Here is a 23,973-nt window from a genome sequence, read left to right on the forward strand (position 1 = left end):
AGGTCACTGGGGGGGAAGCTGTAAAAAAGCTCCACTTGATTCTCTGCCACATTAGGAGATGCTTTCCTGATGCTGTATGGTGGGAAAGAGCTCAGACCATGTGCAGACAACACATCACCCAGCATATGACGCAGCACCCAATTACCACCTTCTACAGTAAAACCAGCAGGAACAAGGAAGAATGGTGACCTAATTGAAGTAGTTCCCTGCTGCTCAACCAGCTCATTAAGCGAGTCCTCAGAGACGGGGCAAGAGTTGAGGGCAATGCCAATGGCTCTGGACCTTAAAAGCACTTTGCAGTTAACTTATCCAGATAAAGTATGGAAAGTGCCAGAAAGCACTCCAAACACCAAACACACAAACACTGAGGATGGCCGCATGAGAGCTGCAATCGAAGGGACAAAGCTCCAGCAGCAATGTATACGAGTCTATCACGGAGGGAAAAAAAAAAAAAAGTGGTAGCAAAAACATAAGTTCGTCTTTCATACAGCGGAGATGCAGAAAACAATACTTTCTCTTAGGACACTAGCAAAATACTGAGGCATGCTGCTAAAGGAAGGGAATCCTGGGCAGTTTTTTTTTTTCACCAGTGTCCAATCCTTGTGGGTGGCAACATAACCCAAAGTTAAAGGACTTCCAGTGTCCCTTAATGGATGTAAAATAAAAACTTTTACTTTCCTATTATAGCTTTATAAGGAGTAGATGCATTTTTTTTTTATGAAGCCTATCCAAAAACTAAGTAAAAAATAATAAATATTGCACCTTTTTAAAGCTCTACATTTATGAAGATACCTTAGATGCCTTTTTTCAGGCTTTTTAACCACCTACATATCTTGCCAGCGTCATTCTTCCTGACCTAGGGTGAAAACGCTTACAATGCATTGCATCTATGGAGCAGCGTTGTCACCCTAGATAGGACTACAGGACCCCCTCTTTTTTTCTGTAACAGAGGGGGAGGTGTTCAGTAGTCCAGATAGATAACTTGGAAGAATGCAACTGATAATAGTAAGCACAGGTCTAGGGAATGGACGCTACCAGCTCACGATATTTCAAATGGTATATTTAACAGACCAAATTAAAGTAAATAGGTGAAAATCATTGTTGGGGTTCGTATACACTAAGTAACTGACAAGCAGCATTTAAAAGAAATATACTATGCTACCATATAAACAAGCATGCACACACTTTCCCTTAGAATACAATGTTGGCATTTTCCCCATATGTTGATGACCATCTTACCTGAGATCCAAGACACTGTTACGGTGACCACTGCGATGTCCTTCTAAATGAGAGATGGTGAAAGAGGGAAGTCTTCGTATAGCAAATCGCTCATGCTCCCAGGCCAATGTATCTTCTGCCAGGTTGATCTTCTTATGAACCATAGAAAACTTCACTTCAGGAAACTGATTGGAGATAATCTTTACCCAAAAAAAAAAAAAAAAAAAAAAAAAAAAACTTAGAGAAATTCAAGTACTCTAGCAGAAATGGAAAAAAAATTAAAAATTTCAATCCCACAACAGTTCACACTCCTGATCCCCGACACTTTTGTTAACAGCAACCAATCATATGCTTCCTTTCAGTTCAAGCTTGTACAGGAAGAAGAATTATAGGCAGACAGTACACTTCTTTCCAACAAGTTAAGAGGTACTCTTGTTTTGAATTTTATTAATTTACCATTTCCAGCTCGTTAAGGAAAGCATGCTGCAAGGTGCCCTCTTTGGGAGGTTTGGAAACATGGAGGTGCAAACTGTTTCCACTTCCAACTGTATCCAGGCAAAGTATAAAGGCCACATTTTCTTGAAGTAGACTAGAATCTATAAAACATATGTAAAATTATGAGGATTAAAACAAAACATTTAAGATGCAGTCCCAAAACCCCTCCCACACTTGCTCATCAAAATATAAGTGGAAAAGACAAGCAACTGATAACATAACAGAAGAAGTTTGTTTGTAAATATTGTGGAAAAAAAAATAAAAAATTAAGCCAAAAACACATACAAATCCCTGCCATTACAGGGAACCTCTAAAGAAAGATGTGGGCCGCCACTGCTGACTTCCTTCTGAAAATGCTAGTTGCCTGGCTCTCAAGCTGAACATTTAGCCTTCAAAAAAATTACTGCACTAGTGCAGATCTTTTAAAAACTTAAATGTGCGAAATATATTATATATATATATATATATATATATATATATAAACAAGTCTTTTTAGGGAATGGTCAGCCACAGCAGTCCACAGGATTCTCTTGCGACAGGTTTCTTTTGACTGTTTTTCAGTGGTTGCATTTGCAATGCTGCTTCTAGTCAGCATGCTATAGTACCTGTGTGATCCAGATGATCCTCTAACCATCTCTTTGTTCCCTGATAATTAAACTTTCCTCCTCCTGATGCGAAAAACAGCAGATTGTAACTGTGCATGGGAGAAATGTGAATTTAAGGGCAGGCGACACCAACAATTAAAATAATCACAAAAAACAGGGACATTATATAATAAAAAAACAACACAGGCAATATAAAATTGGACAGTTACTATGTGATTCAGTAAAAGTAAAAAGCTGATTTGTGCAACTGCATATACAAAAGGTCAAAAAAACTATTTACGTCTGTACTTATTCTAAAACATGGTCTCTGATAACTTTGCAAGCACCTCAAGGTGTTAGTAAATATCCTCTTTTCTTCTAGAGCACCCAGGGAGGCTCAAAACCTAATAAAAATTACGAAAATACTCACTTTGGAGGGGCAAACTCTGGTTGTCCTCTTCCCTCCTAGACCTTAATACTACTTAAGCCCCATACACACAAGCCAAACATCGGCAAACAGTCGGCCCGTGTGTATGCCACCCTGTCCGATAGAAGCCAGTCAAATGGCCGGCTACTGTTGGACGAGCATGCTGGTAACCGACTACTGATCAGTACTCTCAGCCGATGGTGGAGAGCCCTGATCAGAATGTCCTAGCAGGTAGGGTCCCCCTGTCAGAACACAGTAGAACAGCAGGGGAGATAGCTGTACTAACATTGTATAGTTAGTACAAACTGCTTCTCCCAAGCTTATTATTTGTTCAACCCGCTAGGTTAAAAAAAACCCTCAGTGTGTACCAGACTTTAGTCATTGTGGAGAGTGGCCAAAATTGACCAGTGGTGAAGTGCACAAGGCAGGCAGAAATACCAGCTTCTAAGTAATGATATTTATGATCATGTTATTCTGTGTACTAGCTCAGTAGTGCCTTTTGACAATGTCTCAATGTACAGTTGTTGCAGAAGTGGTTTTATTATAGCTGTACTAGATCTCTGGATTTTTTTTTTCTGTAATGTTTGAAAAACAGAAATACCAACTTCCTAGCTGAAAAACAGATTTTTGCTTAATGAAACGATAACTTGAGGATATCTTTGGGAATGTGGCAGTGCTTGCAATTGCAGAAGCAGTTTATTGCATTTAGTATTAGTACTCAGCTACATTGTAGAATTATTTTAAAAGACAAACAAAATCACAAGAACACAGACTATCCATTAAGTCAGAGTTGACAAAAATTACTATGGTCTATTATTTTGTACGGTCATTAAATGTCCCCCACAAGAGAAGGATAACATTTACATAAAGTATGTATACTACAACATTTTTTTTCCCCCAGTTTTGGCTAGGATAGGGAAAGAGCAGAACCTGTAAATTTTTGTGTTGTTGCCTGTGTCTCCTGCTAGGGGGAATTCACTCTATTTTTCCTAAGGACCATTTTATTCAGGACACAAAATGATAGGAAATCAAATATTTTACAGCTTTTGCCAGAAAGGAGGATAAATATTCCAAAAAGTAGACACCTATTTTGATGACAGCTAAGAGGAATTTTCTTTATTTTGCGGAGAACCCCTCTCACTTTCTGTTGGACAGACAGCAAAAATTTAAACTGAGAGAATATTTAACCCCTCACTAATTCATACAGAACTAAAAAAGAAAATGTTTAAGCTCCGCATACACATTAAAAGGGAAACTAAATGGTATTTTCAGGAGGAATATAGTATATATTTTTTATAGTTAATATATTTGCTAAAAAAGTAATTTTGATGTTACGTAGCACACAAAGGTTTGTAGACTCTTCCCCCCAGTGTCTGATTAGCATTATCGGGGAATGAAATTAGCATCTCTATGGAAGGACCGTCAAAATCATCGATATCCATCAGCCTGACTACATCAAGACATGCAAGTGGGAACGGTAAAGAAGAACAGCAATGGGCATGTACTATGCTATACTACAAATTAGTGATGGCATTCCCATGAACCTATACTGTATTTCAGATCCTATAGTTTTATTAAAACTACAATCCAGGAAAGTGTGGTTGCTCTCTCCATCCTCTCACCTCTAGAGAGTTGCATCAGAACTTCAGGTGCTTATTAACAAAGAACCAACAGTCTACGATTTTCAGAAATACATAGCTTACAGCTTTTAATCAAAAGTTTTCTCTGCCACCATATTGATGAGGATATATATACACTGCAATAAGAGGGTAATAATTGGTATTTATAGAAACTGGTCAACTGCACTGGTCCATGCACCAAACGTGCAGGTGGATTGATCCATCACTTGATGGTGCCTGCATAATTCTTGCATAGATGCAGATGTCACTAGGCACACAGTAGCAATGGACTAGTGGGGAGTCATCTTTTATGCAAGCAACAACTAGATCAAAAATGATCTCTGGCTATCTGTAGGAACATTCTTTCTCCAACTGACCACCAACGTAAAGAAGACTATTACCCACCATGCTGTAAGTCATTTGTATGCTGCATTGTAAGTTCCCAGTGTATAGTACAAATTCTAAACCACTGTAATCTGCACTTTAGATACTCCTGATCACTGTGCTATTTATATTGTAATGTATGTTACAAATTCTGGACCACTGCATTTTGCACATTGTGCTGAACTTTTCATATCGCAGACTGATATGTACAGGATATGTACACAATAAAATCAAAGTGAATGAATGAATGAAATACTTATATAGCGCACAATGCGAACTGAATCGCCTCAGCCCATGAGTCCCCACCAAAGCCACCTCCATGACATGTTTTGCTCTGCCTACTGGAGCTTAATCATAGGATAGTCAATCTATACTAGGTTGATTGGATGGGAGTGTGGCGCCTCTTTGATTTTATACATGCATCGGTTTGGATGAGCACCTTTGGCGGTCTGCACCTTTCTCCTTGGTGACTGCAAGAGTTTGGCTTCCCAAGCTTGAGTGGCATTCATAATCTAGCACCAAGGTTACAATATTTTGTATGTTGCTTACAGCAGACCACTGCATTCTGTATGCCATGCTGCATATTACATACACTACACCACCGTCTATACACTGCTATATGCTCTGAGCTGCTCCACTGTTTATGCAGTATATTAAATTTTTTAAACAATTGGTATACATTGGACCTTTACACCACTGGGATATTAGGACACACACACACACTATATACAGAAACTAGGCCATTTGAACCACTTATTTACTATATATATATATATATATATATATATATATATATATATATATATATATATATATATATATATATATATATATATATATATATATATATATATATATATATATATATATATATATATATATATATATATATATATATATATATATACACATATACACACACACACACACACACCTTTTTCATGTCCCTAAAAACATACAGTACAGAAATGAGGAAGGTAAAGGTTTACACCTTCAAATTACAGAAAATTTAGCCAATGCAAGACAAACAATGGCTTAAAACTCTGCAACATAGTTCCAAAAAAGCATTTGTTTAACTGTAAGCATGATATGGGTGTGGTTAAGGCCTTGCTTCATTCAGGCCAAGCCAGAGAGAAACAGAAACATGTTGCAGGGCTGGTACGACTAGGTCAAGAGTGCTATGTTTGGCAATCTAACCTGGCATGTGTTCGCTTGTAAGTGTAGAGTCGTGAGAAGAGACGTGCCAGCTCTAGGAGGACAGCCACCCCGCTTCCATTGGAATCGGCCCCATATGACAGCCACTGCATAGAATAAAAGTGTTATCAGTTGCCACAGCATAACTGTTTCTAAAATGTTTAAAGAAAACTATACTTCTAAAATGTTCACAAGTTTGCTATGATAGCATAGCCAGGGAGCTATAAAAGTTTTGAAAAAAAAGGAGCTTTAAAGTTTTGTGCTTCACCCGAGATGATATGCATATATGTATGTGTATTTATCCATTTTCTCCAATTTCACTTAAACAAACAATATTGCATTAATATTGCAGTAAAAATTAGATCACATACAGAATGTCTTTGCGCTACGTTAGAATGCATGGGTGTGTGAGAATTACCGGAGCAACTCCAAATGAATCATAGTGAGCAACAATGGCAATGGTAGGAAGGTCTTCTGAGCCAAGACCAGTCAAACGTCCCTGCATGAAGACAAGAAATCAATTAATAAAGATAATATAAAAAGAATGCTTTACAATACCAGGTGGCTGCCATGTGGAGTGGACAATACTAATTTCGTGGCTCAGGCTGCACACTACAGCGCTTTGAATCGAGGGCAAATTTGCTGAGAATCTACCCGCAATTTGACAGTGCCGATGCGTAGATGACAAATCACGGGACTCGCATTTGAGACGCCATTCATTTGAATGACACATCAAATCACGGTGCGGGTCTGCCGCGTGATAATTCGTGCTGCAATCACAGCATTCCGCATCATGGGAAGCCTGTCGCCCAAAAAACGTTCAGGGGCTACTTTAGGGCGACATGCTTTCCGCGATGCGAATTATCAAGCGATAATCACAGTAGACCTGCACTGCAATTTGAGGCGTCATTCAAATGAATGGCATCTCAAATGCAAGTCTCACGCTTTGTCATTAACACAGTAGAGCTTTGAAATCACAGCCAGATTTGCGGCAAATCTGCCAGCGATCTGTGGGCCCCTTAAGGGTAGGGACCGATGTGAGCGTGTGATGGAGCGCTGCATAAAATTGACAGCACTATATGGGTCATAAAATAAAACAAATATTATAATAGATGAGCATCTTAATTAGATACAATGTACAGGGATAGAGACAATTGTAGACACACACCCACACTCACTCAGGATGGACTGGTGTCTTTATACAACCTGTGTAATTATGATTCAAAACGCTGTAGTGTGAATGCAGCCTAATGCCTTTAGACAAAACTGCCCACCACTTACTTACCATTATACAAAAAACCTCCACAGTCACAACATTACTGCTTTCACTCCTGAGACCTATGGCCAGCATTTGTGCAGATCATACAAAGTAAAGTGACAATAACGGTTCAGAAAATCCCCACCACAGAAACAATATAACACCACCTGCCCAGCATCCCTGGATACCACTTATGTTGCAGGCCCCTTTAGTTTGTCATAACTTTTTTTTTATATTATTCAAGTCCCGACAGAAAAGGTATGGTGTACATCAGGGATATGCAATTAGCGGACCTCCAGCTGTTGCAAAACTACAAGTCCCATTATGCCTCTGTCTCTGGGGGTCATGCTTGTGGCTGTCAGTCTCGCTATGCCTCATGGGATTTGTAGTTCTGGAACAGCTGGAGGTCCGCTAATTGCATATCCCTGGTGTACATAAAACTTGTCAGTATTACAACAAGATACAACACCATTCCTGCAATTTGTCATTCTACTGTTGCCATGCCAATAGTGGTATAACACTGTAGTGAGATGAAGGGAGGAGGTAATAAAGGTGGAAAGAAAAGAGAAAACAATATAGCCACTGATATTTTCAGTAACAAAAACACCATGCGCTAGATACCAGGGACAATGGCTCAAAGACATAAGTATTGAATTGGAGTCACAAGGAGATTCAAGGAATCCTATCAGTCATTTTAAATTGAGCTATCAGTGGCAAATGCCCCATTTTCACAGATTCTACTGTGAAGAGGCCTTCCGTATTTGAAGATTAAGGCTGGGTATACACTATTGCAAATTGGATGTGGGTTTCCCTACATAAAGAGATTGTGACCGACTCTCTATGGAACCGGTTCACACATCTCCACGGCGTCTCTCTTGCAAATTGCACAGGGGTCCTGTGTGTCTTTGGGTCCGTTTCAGGTCTGAATTCAACCCAAAATTCAGGCTGAAACTGGACCTGAAACAGTGAATGGAGACGCACCCGACCCCTGCCATGAGCCACTGCATTCTCCGATGTGAACCCAGCCTTAATCTTTTTTTCCTCTAGACGTAAAGAGTGCCCACTAGTCCTCTGATGACCTTAAAGTGAACAACTCAACACCAAGTTCACTATATGTCCCACCTATGCATTTATACATGTTGATATTATCCCCCTTAATCTTAAAGAGGAAGTAAACCCTAATGGGTTTACTTCCTCTTTCATTCCCTGCAAAGGCAAAGCATAATGGACTACTATGGATCGCATAGTAGCCCATTATGCGTCACTTACCTGACACAGGAGCCAGCGATGTCACCGCTGTCCCCTGTAGTCCGGCACATCCATCTTTTCAGTGGGGTCTCGCAGCTCCGCCGCGGTCATTCGGCGGAGCCGCGATGACGTCACTCCCGCGCAAGCGCACGGGAGCCGACACGCGCGGCAGCTCCGTTGTTGGAAATGTCGCACTCAGTGCGCATGCGCCGTAGACAGCGGTGCCTGTCTTCGGGCAAACATCTCCTAAACCGTATAGGTTAAGGAGATATTTCTTGGACCTACAGGTAAGCCTTAATCTAGGCTTACCTGTAGGTCAAAGTGGTTTGTAAGGGTTTACAACCACTTTAAGGTTTGTGTCAGGTATACTTAAACATGGGAGTTTTAAGACCTTTGACTATTTCATACACAACAGTAAAATATGAATAATATATTCTTTTGGAATTTAAAGGGTGTATTTAAAATGTATTAGTTTTAATAGCTTACCTCAACACTGGTTACAAGCCAATCACTAACAGCCTTACTCTGGGCTCCACTAGTCACCATTTGGAAGCCATTGGCAGTGGCTGTATGGAGAAGCACTGTATGGGGAAAAATTGTAGAATATGTGATCTACACACAGCATCTAAAATCTGTCTGTTTATCTTGTATAAAACATTTTACATGAAGACCTCATCTTAAAAACAGTGTTACCTTCAGCAGCAGAAGAGGTGCCCTGACTCGCAGAGGCTGCAAGAGTTTGTTCGTATATAGATATGAGCTCTGCATCCTCCACTGCAAAATATACTGGGACTTGAGTCTCCATAGAAAGCATTTCAGGCTCAATATCCATGAATTGCTGCAAAACAATGAGAACATGAAAGACATTATAGAAACCATATGCAATAAGGTCTATAACAAGATGAATTGCCCCATGCTCTCAAAATTCTACAGAACAAAAACGATATTCTTAACCACTTTCAGACCGGACCAATTTGCTGGTCAAAGACCAGACCACTTTTTGCGATTCGGCACTGCGTCGCTTTAACTGACAATTGCGCGGTCGTGCGACGTGGCTCCCAAACAAAATTGACGTCCTTTTTTCCCCACAAATAGAGCTTTCTTTTGGTGGTATTTGATCACCCCTGCGGTTTTTATTTTTTGCGCTATAAACAAAAATAGAGCGACAATTTTGAAAAAAAACGCATTATTTTTTACTTTTTGTTATAATAAATATCCCCCAAAAATATATAAAAAAACATTTTTTTCCCTCAATTTAGGCCGATACGTATTCTTCTACATATTTTTGGTAAAAAAAAAAATCGCAATAAGCGATTATTGATTGGTTTGCGCAAAAGTTATAGCGTTTACAAAATAGGGATAGTTTTATAGCATTTTTATTAATAATTTTTTATTATTTTTTTTTTTTTACTAGTAATGGCGGCGATCTGCGATTTTTATTGTGACTGCGACATTGTCGGGGACCCATCGGACATTTTTGACACATTTTTGGGACCATTGTCATTTATACAGTAATCACTGCTATATAAATGCAGTGATTCCTGTGTAAATGACACTGGCAGTGAAAGGGTTAACCAGTGGGTGGCAGTGTAGGGGTTAAGTGTTCCTAGGGGTGTGTTACTAACTGTGGGGGGGTTGGGCTTTCATTTAGTGTACACTGATCTCTGCTCCAATCACATGGAGCAGAGATCAGCGTCACTAGTTGCTAGGCAGAATGAGAAAATGTTGTTTATACAGCATTTCCTCCATTCTGCCGCTCCGTGAGACAATCGCGGGGATGCCCGCGGCGATCGAGTCCGCGGGTCCCGCGACCGGACTCACGGGGGTCCCGACCAGAGCGGGAGCGCGCCGCCGGCGGCGCGCTCCCGATGGCACGGCGGCAACGAATATTGGACGTACATGTACGCCAATATGCCTGCCCGTGCCATGCTGTCGACGTACATCGTCGTGCGCTGGTCGGGAAGTGGTTAAAGTAAACTGGAATCGCACTAAATCTGTGAAATAAGTGTGTGAATGACTAGGGCGGAGCGACGTGCTGGCGTCATCTCGTGTTGCCGTTTGTGTTCCCAGAAGGACAGGCTTGTCCGAGTGTGTATCGGCTGGCGCACCAGACTTCAGGCGCTGATTCTGATACATCTGTAAGTGATGCTTTGTTTTATAAATCAAATAAATTTTAAGGTTTTACACTATTGGAGCGTTTATATTTTACATGCCACGCACATCTTATGGGGTGGAATTCAATGAGGCGGTTTGAGGAGTAACAGCCACGCTTGGCTTATATTGGAGATCGCATCATTGTCACAAGCGATTTGAAGTAAATTAGTCCTACCCGATACGCCCTGGAGAGTTTACCATTACTACAGGCTTTTCCAGATTCTCTGTAACGGGGGATCATGGGCATCTGGTAAGAGTAATTCTCTACACAGCAGTGGTGGATTTAGCACATTCTTCTCTATACCAGCATTGAAGATCCATTTTACTTGTGGATGGACTTGAATTGAATTTGCACGGGTGGATGTCACGTATGTGCTTGGACATTATGTATTCCTCATTTTTATATAAAGAAATATAAAGATAGATATATATATATATATATATTATATATATATATATACCGTATATACTCGAGTATAAGCCGAGATTTTCAGCCTCTTTTTTGAGGCTGAAAGTGCCCCCCTCGGCTTATACTCGAGTCATCGCTGTCTGCCTGCTCGATCAGCGTGTCGAGCAGACAGACAGCGGCCATTCTATTCTAATTCAAAAGCCGCGCCTCCGGCTCCGCCTTCGCCTGTGATAGGCGGAACACTGAATTTCCCAGCAGCCTGTGTTCCGCCTATCACGGACATCCGCTCATCCTCGTACTACGGACGAGGATGAAAGGATGGCCGTGATAGGCGGAACACAGACTGCTGGGAAATTGTGTTCCGCCTATCACAGACAGGGAGGCGCGGCATTTGAACAGGAAAATGGGCGCCGACGAAGAGCGGTGATCCTGGGACGGGACCGGACGGAGGCTCGGCTCGGCTCGGGACGGGACGGGACCGGACGGAGTCTCGGGACGGGACGGGACCGGACGGAGGCTCGGCTCGGCTCGGGACGGGACGGGACCGGACGGAGGCTCGGGACCGGACGGAGGCTGGGGACACAGGTAGGCTGGACACACAAGGCCACACACACACACACACACACACACACACACACACACACATGGATGGACACACACACACAGGGATGGATGGATGGACGGACACACACACAGGGATGGATGGATGGATGGACACACACACACACACACAGGGATGGATGGATGGATGGACACACACACACACAGGGATGGATGGACACACACACAGGGATGGACAGGCATATCTCACCCTCGGCTTATACACGAGTCAATAGGTTTCCCAGTTTTTTGGGGGTAAATTGGGGGCCTCGGCTTATACTCGGGTCGGCCTATACTCGAGTATATACGGTATATATATATATATATCTCACTTGGTTTAGTTGATTTTTGATCAATTATTTGGTGTTTCAAAATATTATTCTATGTGTGTTTGTATATATGAGCTTGATAGCTCTAGTATACAAAAACACATAGATCTTTGTATTCATGCTAATTTTGGATCACTTCTTAATTGTTTTTTTAGCGGTTCACACTTATTTCACAGGTTTAGCGCAATTCTAGTTTTCCAATTTATTCACTGTATTGATGCTATGCAGGAGAATTGCTGCTTCCTATATTTTACATAGATAGTTTATGTTGGTTAGGTGCACCTTTAAGTTGCATTTATATATCTTAGCGCAGTTTCTTTTTAGTTTTTTCTATATTCTTAAAGTGGTTGTAAACCCTTACCTGTACCCAGTGAACTGAATGGCTTCAGGTGATACAGAGATTAAACAAATCCTCCTACATAAAGTGTACCTGTTTATTTGCACATCCTTGTAAAACTCAGATTAAGGCCCCTTTCACACGATCGGCCCACAAAGATCCGCCTGTCTGTTTTTTTAGATGGATATGAGCGGGCTACCTATTGACTGGTATGGGCAGGCAGATGTCAGCTGAGATGTGTCTGCTGACACTCGCCTGCCATCTGATAAGATGCGCTGAAAACAGACAGATAGCGATACATTCACCATGCATCCAGCGGATTGGATGAAAAACAGACAATTGAAACTGACAAAGTGGTTAAATTATCCTGACTGGACGTGATATGACGTCCAGCAGGACGAGCCGTGAGGGGGCATGCAGCACAGCGATTGTTGAAGAGATGTATCAACTTGACACCACATCACCGATCTCTGACTTAGGCTCTTTACCATGTGATCAGCTGTGTCCAATCACAGCATAAACAGGCAGAGCCATGTATCGGCTTTTCCTCCACTTGCGCTGACAGACGTGAGTAGAGGAGAGCCGATCAACTGCTCTCCTTAGCATTAGCAACCCCCCCCCCCCCCCACCAAGGATCCATCAGTGCTGCATATTAGTGCCTCATCATCAGTGCCACCTCACCAGCGCCCATCAGTGCAGCCTCATCTGGGCCCATCGGTGAAGGAGAAAACGTACTTATTTATATTTTGTAACAGAAAAATAAAAACTTTTTTTCCACCTACATTTTTGGTCTTTTATTTGTTAATAAATAAATAAATAAAAACTCCCAGTGTGATCAAATACCACAGAAAGAAAGCTCAAAATTTTGTTTGGGTGCAGTGTTGCACGGCCACGCAATTGTCATTCATTGACAAGGAGACTTGGGAATTTTCTCACCTGCATAATATCTTGTGGCAAGGCTGCCATTTCTTGAGGCAAGATTATCACCACTGCACCCGCTGACTGACGAAGTGCTTTTTGATACTGTTGAAAGGAGAAGTCTGCTAAGCGCATAATCACACATCGCCGACTCAGCAAGTCTGCCTCTACTGTACGAGCCTCTGTGTTTAGTACCGAATTTCGAGTACCTACATAAAAAAAAAAAATATATATATATATATAAAAATTCACAGCTTCAACATTTAGAAAACTGGTAGCATTCCCTTCCTTGCACAAATATAAGAACTATCATCTAGAGAAGATTACAGAATTTATGAATATGATCAAACAGCCAATGCTCATTGGTGAACTTGGATTCTGAATTTAACAATCATTAGAAATCTGCAAAAAGTTTGAACTTTAATTCTTATGTGGCCAGTTTTCTTCTTAATCATGTTACAACTGAGTACGTCTGAACTAGAAAGAATCTCTGCTCTCATGAAGCAATAACAAACTAACGATTCAAATGAATTGAGTGTGCTGTCGCAAACTCTGAATGGCCTGGAAGGGAGGGTGTATAATAGCTGAAGCAACATCACCAGGATATAAGACTTAGCCTAGCCCCTGATTTGGGCACTGCTGTGCTGTATAGAAGAAATCTAATCACATTATCTAAGGAATAAATTTAACAATCTCTTCAAGGTGGAATAAAGGTCTAGGGTTTAGTAACATGTGAAAACTTTAAAATGATTCCATTCATTATTTAGAAAACAAAAACTTAGCCCTTGTATACAAGGCAAGACAGCACTTATATCCAGGATTTAGCAGCCATGAAGCCCCTCAGCGGCAAGCAGTAAATCACTGCATCACTGGCAATGTCAAAAATGTTTGAGTTTTGTCTTGGCTAAAACATGCTGTAAAAGAAAACCTATCAAGAGAAAGATATGGGGGTGTAAAATGGTTGATCTCCTCCTGTAATTTTACAGGTTTGTGTGAATATATTCCTGACCTGTCACAATATACAGCAGTAGTATCATTGCTAAAAAAGGCTACACCTTTTATCATTAGACCACCCTTGAACTCCTTTTATGTGACTTTTGTTTTGCCTGGTTACAAACAATGAGATTATCAGACGAATGATCGCCTATTTTTTATTTATTTTTTGCATGCTGGTCTCATATCAAAAATGTTACTAAAGTTCAAAAATTATTGTATGGGAGAACAAAAATTCAGAAGTGATGTCATGGATTGTATTTGTATTTTCAGATGAAAACTGTACGGATTAAAGCGTTTGTTAACCCAAAAAAAAAAAACTGATTCTGTTCCTTTAAAGCAAGTTATACGCCACAGTGCTTGTGCTGTGTAATTTGGCACCCTGTAACACCTGACATACCTGGCTGAACCTGCCCTAGTTATACCCCCCTGCAAACAGACCACAATAAACATGCCTGTGCTGATCCCCTGACACCGTGGTCTGCTTGCGTGCCTCCGTCATCCACAGCTTGCTTGCTATTCTGTGTCTCCTGTCCTCCTTCCCCTCTCTGCATGTCAGCGCCCCCCACCACCGCTCTCACATTTCATTAAAAAATCCCATCTGCCTTCCAATATACCTGTAAATGTCCCTGTGTAGGGTAAAAAATATGCTCATTGGTTTATGTATAACAGCACTGCTCCCAGCTGCCTCTTCAGGTCTCCTCTTTTTCCAACATACAGCTCCAGTGGGTGGGGCTGAGCGCTCCCCGCTGATGTCAGCCAGGGAGGAGAGAGTGAAAGCCGAGTCAGCTGAGCGCTGGGAGCCGTGCTGTTATACATATAGATAAGCATATTTTTACCTAACAGCACAGCTGCCAGCACTCAGCTGACTCGGCTTTCACTCTCTCCTCCCTGGCTGACATCAGCGGGAGCGCTCAGCCCCACCTACTGGAGCTGTAAGTCGGAATGAGAGGAGACCTGAAGAGGCAGCTGAGCGCTGGGAGCCATGCTGTTATACAGATAAGCATTTTTTTTTTTTACCCAACACAGGGACGTTTATTACAGTGCAGATGGGATGTTTTTATATAAATGGGTTAACAATCACTTTAAATGAAAATCGTACAAGAAAAAAAAAAAAAATTCTGTTTGTCCCTTTGGATAGTTTCAGGCGAAAGTTGTGTACCAACGATCAGATTATCATACGATTGCTTTGAAAGTGGTATTTTCTTGTACGATTTTCTGATCGTGTGTACGGGCATTTAGACAGAGATGAAATTGTCCTTCTGCTGCAAGCAAGAAGATGCACTTCCCCAATCACCCCCTCCCCAAGTAATCAGATTGCAATATTGCAACTTTGTAGTAAGTCAAAAGGTGAGAGGATGTGTCAGACATTTTGGAACATAGCAAACAGCTGCACAGCCATCACATGATTGTGCCAGTCACTCAGTCCAGGAGGTAGATTCCAACCCCGGGTGATGCTTAAACAGAGATGGCGCTGTTTTTCTGAATAGAAAAGCAGATAAAAGGTGGTGTTGGGGGTAGTACTGTGATCTCTGTTAAAGGTAAAAAAATACCTGTTAAGTATTAGACATTACAAAGCATGCCTGCTGTACTTAACATGAAAAAATATTATATATTTATATTACACCAACTTTAAGCATTCTTTTAGCAACTTTAAGGATTTCTTTAATATATTTTCCTGAAGACTTTCCAACTGTAATCCAAGCATATATTTTTATAAATACACTATATTGCCAAAAGTACTGGGACGCCTGCCTTTACACACATGTGAACTTTAATGGCATCCAAGTCTTAGTCCATAGGGTTCAATATTGAGTTGGCAGCTATAACAGCTTCAACTCTTCTGGGAAGGCTGTCCACATGGTTTAGGAGTGTGTCCTTAGTGTTTGACCATTCTTCCAGAAGGGCATTTGTGAGGTCAGGCACTGATGTTGGACAAGAAGGCCTGGCTCACAGTCTCTGCTCTCATTTATCAAACATGTTCTATCGGGTTCAGGACTCTGTGCAGGCCAGTCAGGTTCCTTCACCCCAAACTCGGTCATTGTTGTCTTTATGGAACTTGCTGTGTGCACTGGTACAAATCATTTGGTGGGGGGATTATGGTGTGGGTTTATTTTTCAGGGGTTGGGCTTGGAGTTAAGAGTGAAGGGAACTCTTAAGGCATCAGCATACCAAGACATGTTTCATGCTCCCAACTTTTATGGGAACAGTTTGGGGAAGGTCCCTTCCTGTTCCAACATGACTGCACACCAGTGCACAAAGCAAGGTCCATAAATACATAGATGAGTGAGTGAAAAAACTTGACTGGCCTGCACAGAGTACCCGATAGATCATGTTTGATAAATTAGAGCAGAGACTGTGAGACAGGCCTTCTTGTCCAACATCAGTGCCTGACCTCATAAATGCCCTTCTGGAAGAATAGTCAAACACTAAGGACACACTCCTAAACCATGTGGACAGCCTTCCCAGAAGAGTTTAAGTTATTATAGCTGCCAACTGAGTCCTGACCACAACCCAAAAGAACACCTCTGGGATGAATTAGGGCAGAGACTGTGAACCAATTCTTCTCTTCCACATCAGTGCCACAAATGCACTTTTGGAAGGATGGTCAAATATCCCCATAGACACACACCTAATCCTTGTGGACAGCCTTCCCAGAAGAGTTGAAGCTGTTGTAGCTGCAAAGGATGGGCCTTCTCAATATTGAACCCTACACACTAAGACTGGGATGCCATTAAAGTTTAAGTGCATGTAAAGGCAGGCGTCCAAATACTTTTGACAATATAGTGTATCTTGTCCTCTGTATAATTATTCATCCTTTCATAGCATACTAGTAAAACGTCATTCACAAGGGCACATAGATCTACTGGTAGATTGCTCCCTAAGTAGAATACAGCCACACGGAGAAGCCTATAAAAAATAAATAAAAAATCATCAATGAATCTGCTAGGCGCAGCAGCTATACACATATTGGAGTGTGTACTTACGTACGGGGAAAGATAAGCAGCTATGGATGCAGAGAGATTGCGTCCTGGACTCATTGATGCATTTTTTTTTTTTTTTTTTTTAAAGGCTTCTGGGTGTTGCTGTATATGTTATTCCAGGGGGGCCACCCCCCTGTCAGAATACAACAGCTCAGTGTGGAAGATCACTCGACTAACCTTGTATGGTTAGTACAGCGGCTCTGACCGAGGGCGTCAGTTTTTTTTTTTTTTTTGCACGAAAAAAAAAAAAAAAAAAAAAAAAAACCGTACCCGGCTTTAAGCAGGCCATACATGGATTGAAAGTCAGCATGGATGGAACATACATACATACATACATATACATATATATATATATATATATATAAATATATATATAAGAGTGTGGCCATCCCTGCTCAACAGATGTCGATTGCTTGAGCAACTTCTGTTGAAGGGTCATGTTCAACAATAAGTGGCTGCAGCTCTGGATGGAAGAATCTCTTCATGCTTGTTTTCATTCAGTCTGCTGGCTGAAATAAATAAAAATAAAAAACCTAACCATGCACGGGCAGCTTTAGGCTGCATTCACATCTGAGCAGAGCAATTTTAAAGGCTTTTTTTATATATATATATATATATATATATATATATATATATATATATATATATATATATATATACACACACAGGAGTAATCAAGCATTAGGCATTTTTGTTTTAGCCAATGGAAAGCACTGGTGGAAGGAGACCAGTTCTTAAGAGCTAAGAAACACCTGAAAAAAATAAATGGCACAAAATGCTTGATTAGTGCGTTTTCAGGCATTCAAGTCTATGAGGCCACAAATACCTAATTCTGCTTCAATAATAACTCATTTAGGAGCAAGCACCTGAGTGCTCATATGTGAACAGCCACCACTGAAATACAAGGGATTATGGATGTTGAGCAATTTGGAGCTATGAGCTACAAAATGTTCAGGTGAGAACTGGCTTTGTTCACATCTCAGTGATGGCAGAATCGCTGCGATTCTGCCCGCGATTAAAATAGTGGCAACTCGCGGGATCCCTGTCACTTCCAATGGCACAATTTTTCTCTGATTGTCGTCCGACTAACTTATCGCAAACAGAATCGTGGGAGGCCTGTCTCCCAAAGAAGAACTTCTTCTGGACAAGCGTACCGTAAACTCTGTTTGCATGATTTTACGGCAATTCCCCAGTCGACAATCGCAGCAAAATCGCGCTGTGGATGGGGTGACAATGGAAGTGACGGGGATCGCACCAGCATCCTGCAACTTGCCGCCATTTCAAATCACAGCAATTCCACCTGTGAGTCGGATCCCTCAGATTGAACGGAGCCAGAAGACATCTGTCTCCCCCACCTGGCTGCTTTTGGATCAATCAAGAACTATCCCCATTATGTATGAGCACCAGCAGATATCCCACATACATCCCTAACCAACCAGTTTAAAGGAGGGGGGGGGGGGGTTGGGAACGTAATCAGCTTCACTTTTTTTTTCTTCTATTAAAAGCTAATCACTACTGTTTTCCTTCTGAATTAACTAGGAATTCTGCCCTCTTGTCATAAGTGTAAGAATCTAAGGGCTTGTTTACATGGGTGGTTAAAGCAGGCGGTTGTGCTGCAATTTTGTTGCCTCTCCCCCCCCCCCCCCCCCGACCTAAACGGGACTGTACACATGCCGTACCCGCAATGTTCTGCTTCACAGCTGAGGCTAAAACTAAATGGCATGTCAAATTCAGCGGGAGGTACTACTGCTGAGCGTGACCCATTCAAATGATTGGGACTGCACCATGTTGTGGGGAGGATGGTTGGCATTTTTTGGGTTAACATAGGAGGTGACAGATCACCTCCACACCACCTGCCAAAAGCGGTCTAAAATGTGATCCACTGCGGATCATTTTTCAGAGGGGTGGCAATAATGGCCACATGCGTGAATGAGTCCTAAGGCTAGATTTACACCTAAGATATTGTGAACGCACATTTATTTGTGCTACACGCATTAAGCAGCCCCTTGAAAACACGTATCTGCATGGCACATTTGGGGTGTCATTAACAATGGGCAAGGGCATTTTTTTCCATGCTCAAAGAAGGCCCATGCGTGAATGGAGCCGAAGGTTCCATTCACAATGGTGATTAAGGTTGGTGTGAACAGTAGCAGCAGCAAGCAGATCCCTGCTGTGGCTCTCAGTGGCTAGAATAGCCGCTGACCCTGCTCACTATGACAGATTGCCGGCAGGTGCAGCTGTTCACTGCTGTCCACACAGCCAGCGATTACCTGCGATGATTGCAGCTGGAGGCACTTTGTGTGCGTCCTGCAGAGATCACCACAGGGAATCACTGGCTGTGCAGAGAGCTGCGAATTACTGCGGCAACCTGTCATAGTAAATGGGGCCCTAAGCCTAGTACTCAAGGGACAACTATCGGGCAGAATCGGCCAATTCAATGAAAAAAAAAAAAAAAAAAAAAAAAACAGCCGACATTTGGCCCGTGTGTACTGCAGCTGGCCCAACAGAGGTCGGCCTTTCAGCTAGCTTCTGTCACAGGGTCGTGACTGAATAAGGTCTGCCAATCTGCTCCCGATCAGAGTGCTCTTAGCCAATGGCTAATGGAGTGTCCTGGCAGAGGGGGGCACTTCACTGTCAGAACACAATAACAGCAGGGAAAATGGCTGTACTAACATCACTTTGTTAGTACAGCAGCTCCTCCTGCACTCTGTGTTTATATAGTAGTGTGTACCAGGTTTTAGAATGCATGTTAATGGAAAGATTGTTCAGACCAACACACAAGTTCCAATGCCCTACTACAAATCCACACACACAGCTGTCTAATCTCATGTAAACCAGGAACTATCCCCACAACATTCTAACAATTCCATACCGTATCATGACCACTAGAGCTGGATTATAAAACAAAGAACTCAGACTTTTATACACCCCCTGCGCATAGATTTTGAAAATGACAACCCCAGCTATCGTGTTTTCATTTTCAAGGTGAATGGTACCACCAAGATCTAGAGCCTCTTGGAGGGCTACCCCCCTGTCTGGAGGGAGACTGTCATTTGGACAGGAAACAATGGAAAATGTCTCCAATGGGGACAGAGATTAAAACATGTTGGCGAAAGTTTTTGGGGTTTTTTAGCCATCCACACCTTTTTTCCGACTAAAGGCATCAGAAGGGCAGGAAGTCATAGAAATGTCCCCACTGGGGTCACAGACAGAATTAAAAACGTGACACAAACTGTAATCCCCCCCCCCCCCCCCCCTATGCAAAACGAAAACAGCCCACAATTAGAGTTAGGCTTTATATCCTGGTATTAGAATATGAATGAGTATATGCTGACGTGGTGCTTGTCAGGCTCATAGGTGGCAATGAAGGCCCATGAGCTGTCACTGACCGTAGCTCTGTCCCTGTAGGTCGTACTGCTGCATGCGGTACACGGTGAACTCATGAGCAGCCTCGGCCTGCAGAGGGGACACGAGGAGCAGCACGGCGGGGATGAAGACGATGAAGGTAAGCGGGAATGACGCTTTCAGCATGTTATCAAACACCTCTCCTGCTTCCTCGAACATGCTGCCGGTCTATGGAAGAGCTGCTAAGGGGAATGTGGGGGAGCTCCGGCGTGACACTCGCAGGGACGTCCGGGAACCGAAGCAATGGCGGACCCGCAATGCCTACAGCTTCCTCAGCAGATGGGGACCAGCAGGCACTGCTAGGACAGCTAACAGAGAGGGCCTAGAGTCATTGAAAGACACCCAATCAAAAGCTGCGCAGGCAGCTAAACGGGCAGCTAAAGGCTGGGTCTTTGTTTTCGAGGGCACAGTAGGTGGGGAGTGTTACTCGCCAGGATAGGGTGGAGCTCTGGTGTTAAGAGCTGTTTTGGGAGGGGAGCTGTCATTCACATAAAAGGGCGGAGCTCTGGTACTGAGAACTGAATGAGAGTGGAGCTGTCATTCACGCGAGAGGGTGGAGCTCGGGAACTGAGAACTGTATGAGAAGGGGCTATCACTCACAGTAGAGGGCGGAGCTAGGGAACTGAGAACTGTATGAGAGGGGGCTGTCACTCACGCGAGAGGGCGGAGCTCGGGAACTGAGAACCGTATGAGAGGGGGCTGTCACTCACGCGAGAGGGCGGAGCTCGGGAACTGAGAACCGTATGAGAGGGGGCTGTCACTCACAGTAGAGGGCGGAGCTCGGGGACTGTGAACTGCATGAGGGGGCTTGTTACTCAGAGGAGAAGGCGGAGCTCGGAAACTAAGAGCAGTTTGGGAGGGATGCTGTCACTCACCAAGTATAGGGCGCAGCTCTTGTACTGAGAACTGTATGAGAGGGGGCTGTCACTCGCGGGAGTGGGCGGAGCTCAGGCACTGAGAACTGCATGGTCACAGGGGAGGGCGGAGCTCGGTTACTTAGAACCATATGAAAGGGAGATGTCACTCACAAGAGAGGGCGGAGCTCAGAGCAATGTGAGAGGGGAGCTGTCATCACCAAAGATAGGGCAGAGCCCCGGAAGTGCGAGTGGTGTATTCCTGATGGCACGTGATTTGTGTCTGCAGACTCCATGGGATTCAAAATAGAACTCCTAATATAAAAGTCTTGGGATGTCGCTATTAATTCTTCAGTTAAATAGAATGCTTCAAACTGGAGCTCCGCTGTTTTATGACAAACTAATGGCATTCGTTTACGAGCCATTTTGTAATGTGTCGCAATCACTTTTCTATGCCAATCTTTCATAACTGATAAGGTAGTTATTCCTGCGCTGCCACTATTAAGTGATGAATCGAGGAACTGCTGCGTTCACCGAGATGGATCAAACCGTATTCACTTAATTGTAACGTGAGGGTGAGTTGATGTCGTGCTGTTCTTATTTAGAGTATTATTCCGAAGAGGGTAAATCCCTATCTTCCTAACTCCATGGGGGGGAGGGGTATTGTAGTACTGGGAGATCTACAAAATATTTAGAGAGGTATTTGGGATATTTTATCCACTAACAAAATATAGATCTCTTCCCCTATGGTTTTGAGTAGATTAGATGTAATTATATAAAATGCCAAGAGTACAATAAAAATGAAAATTAGTAAACACACTACAGGGGTGTCTTCACCTAAACTTTAGACAAAAACAATAGTTTTAAAGAGAAGTGGACTTAGTGTGATCATGATGGACGAATAAAATCAATATAATCAAAAAACTTATAAAAGTAAACACACTGCAGAGCCAGCTGTGGCCTGCAGTATAACCATAATACGAAGTGTAAACAGATTCAGCACTGTCACCTGCAACGGTCAAAACAACCAAAAAGTGCTATGTGCTTCTAAAGGTAGTATAAATAAGTAATAGTGGCAAAAAAATATTAATACATTATATAAAATGAATTTAAAGTAGGTGTGCAATCAAGTGACTACATCAAATTAATAGACATTTCATAAAAAAACAAGAAACAATTGGTAAAATATGGTGTGGAAATGAATAATAAATATAAATGCCCTACAGAGCCTATTCATCAGGTGTGTGAGGTTTAGCTCGTTAAAAAATACAATTAGGAAATGTGCTGAGTGCAATGTAAATTGGATAACGATAAACTACAACAAAACTCTAGAGCAATATATGTGAAAACACACGAAAGTGCATACATTCAGATTTTTCTGTAGAATAAATAAACGCCCTACAGGGCCAAGTTCATAAGTGCAATAAACCACAAGTGGATCAGTTAGGTACTACATCCGCTTGGGTGAATTAGTCCAAAGCACAGGAGGTGAAAGGAAAAGTGGGGGAACTTCAAAATATATAGTCCCTTAAAGTGTGTGTGCTTTTTCTTTTTGCTATAGATGTGCAATCCAATTGAAAACACCGCTTGCCAGTGTGTTCCTCCTTCGTGACCATACACTCGGGTGGGCAATGGCCCCTTACCTTATGGTAAGGAGAAAAGCACCTTAAGCTGGAGGTCTCTTTAAGGTTCTTCCCACCAGGTTAAAACTTCTCCTTTCAAGTGTCTTTAGAACTCCAGGGAACCCAATAGATTAATAAAAGAGTGGTACCATGGTGTAGTAATTTTTGAAATTGAAACCAATGTATTAGAAAACTTTATACAGGGTACTCACATTTTCATTCATAAAAATATTCCTTGTAAAAAACGAGTAGCGAACTCGTGCCTCTATACAGCAGCAGAGGGCGTCCTTCCCGTCCCTACACGTGGCGTCACACCATGTGACTTCATCAGGGTAAAAACTGATCCCCTGAAGCACATAGCACTTTTTGGTTGTTTTGACCGTTGCAGGTGACGGTGCTGAATCTGTTTACACTTCGTATTATGGTTATACTGCAGGCCACAGCTGGCTCTGCAGTGTGTTTACTTTTATCATTTTTTTGATTATATTGATTTTTTTAGTCCATCACGATCACACTAAGTCCACTTTTCTTTAAATAAGCACTATTGTTTTTGTCTAGAGTTTAGGTGAAGACACCCCTGTAGTGTGTTTACTAATTTTCATTTTTGTTTTTATTGTACTCTTGGCATTTTATATAATTACATCTAATCTACTCAAAACCATAGGAGAAGAGATCTATATTTTGTTAGTGGATAAAATATCCCAAATACCTCTCTAAATATTTTGTAGATCTCCCAGTTCTACATTACCCCTCCCCCCTTTGAGTTAGGAAGATAGGGATTTACCCTCTTCGGAATAATACTCTAAATTAGAACAGCACGACACCAACTCAATCTTTCATAACTGCCAAAAGAAAAGTCAAAGATCATTTCCTGGTTGCAGTCCTTTTCACATTTGTATCCTTTCCCTGTCGGAACAATTTTTACATTTTGTTGGACACAT

The 23,973-nt window shown here is 42.1% G+C and overlaps 1 protein-coding gene across 1 annotated transcript in view; it reads right to left on the reverse strand.

Moving 5' to 3' along the window:
• NCLN (nicalin) overlaps nt 1–20,877 on the reverse strand; it is a 54,399-nt gene extending 33,522 nt beyond the window's left edge. Inside the window, exons 1-9 of the mRNA XM_077475582.1 lie at nt 20,541–20,877; nt 13,193–13,383; nt 9,121–9,265; nt 8,914–9,008; nt 6,340–6,420; nt 5,925–6,028; nt 2,319–2,407; nt 1,675–1,814; nt 1,240–1,418 (exon numbers count right to left, since the gene is read on the reverse strand). Coding sequence (XP_077331708.1) covers nt 1,240–1,418; nt 1,675–1,814; nt 2,319–2,407; nt 5,925–6,028; nt 6,340–6,420; nt 8,914–9,008; nt 9,121–9,265; nt 13,193–13,383; nt 20,541–20,715 — 1,199 coding nt within the window. The 5' untranslated portion in view covers nt 20,716–20,877. The remainder of the gene's footprint in view (nt 1–1,239; nt 1,419–1,674; nt 1,815–2,318; nt 2,408–5,924; nt 6,029–6,339; nt 6,421–8,913; nt 9,009–9,120; nt 9,266–13,192; nt 13,384–20,540) is intronic.
• Between the last annotated feature and the right edge of the window lie 3,096 nt (nt 20,878–23,973).

Source organism: Lithobates pipiens, unplaced genomic scaffold (assembly GCF_037356315.1).
Source record: "Lithobates pipiens isolate NorthernLeopardFrog02 unplaced genomic scaffold, aLitPip1_a1.2 Scaffold_13, whole genome shotgun sequence".
In the NCBI taxonomy this organism is placed as follows: Eukaryota; Metazoa; Chordata; class Amphibia; order Anura; family Ranidae; genus Lithobates; species Lithobates pipiens.